The sequence below is a fragment of the Wasmannia auropunctata genome, unplaced genomic scaffold, assembly GCF_000956235.1.
Source record: "Wasmannia auropunctata unplaced genomic scaffold, wasmannia.A_1.0 LD270949.1, whole genome shotgun sequence".
Classification (NCBI taxonomy): domain Eukaryota; kingdom Metazoa; phylum Arthropoda; class Insecta; order Hymenoptera; family Formicidae; genus Wasmannia; species Wasmannia auropunctata.
In genome coordinates this window covers 1-415 of record NW_012091941.1, presented here as the reverse complement: position 1 = coordinate 415, position 415 = coordinate 1, and the positions used below count along the sequence as shown (strand labels likewise).

At 49.4% G+C, this 415-nt stretch overlaps 1 protein-coding gene across 1 annotated transcript; it reads right to left on the bottom strand.

Annotated features, from left to right (window-relative positions):
- Positions 1-21: 21 nt before the first annotated feature.
- Positions 22-398, bottom strand: LOC105462093 (segmentation protein Runt-like; the record flags this gene model as incomplete). The annotated part of the gene is made up of 2 exons (XM_011708621.1): positions 169-398; positions 22-76 (listed from the first exon to the last, which is right to left on the bottom strand). Coding segments are annotated over exons 1-2 (272 nt in total), but the record flags the coding sequence as incomplete, so codon positions are not given.
- Between the last annotated feature and the right edge of the window lie 17 nt (positions 399-415).

Genomic DNA, 415 nt, shown 5'->3' with positions numbered 1-415 from the left:
TTCAAGCAGAAGACGGCATACGAGGCCACTTGGTACGGCATTGTGTTGATCTGGATCGTTAGAGAAAATGATTTTCCTGTAAACGAAAGCGAAGTTCGTTCCTTAAAGTTTCGTTGACACTCGGAGGGACTTTGTACATGTATGAATCGACAGATTTCTTTAGCTCACCTCTCCCGCTGCGACCGACGAATCTGAGATCGTTGAACTTGGCGACCTGGTTCTTCATGGTCGTCGTGCAATTCCTCAGTTCGCCACAGCAGTTCTCGTCGTTGCCAGCCTTGATGGTAACTTGTGTTCCGTCCGCGACTTCGTCGAGAGCTATGACCTTGAATGCCACCGGAAGAGACTTGTTTGATCTCCAGTGAGTCGGTAGCGAACTACACATGATGGTGGGGCTTCCTGTCGTTACCAAGTC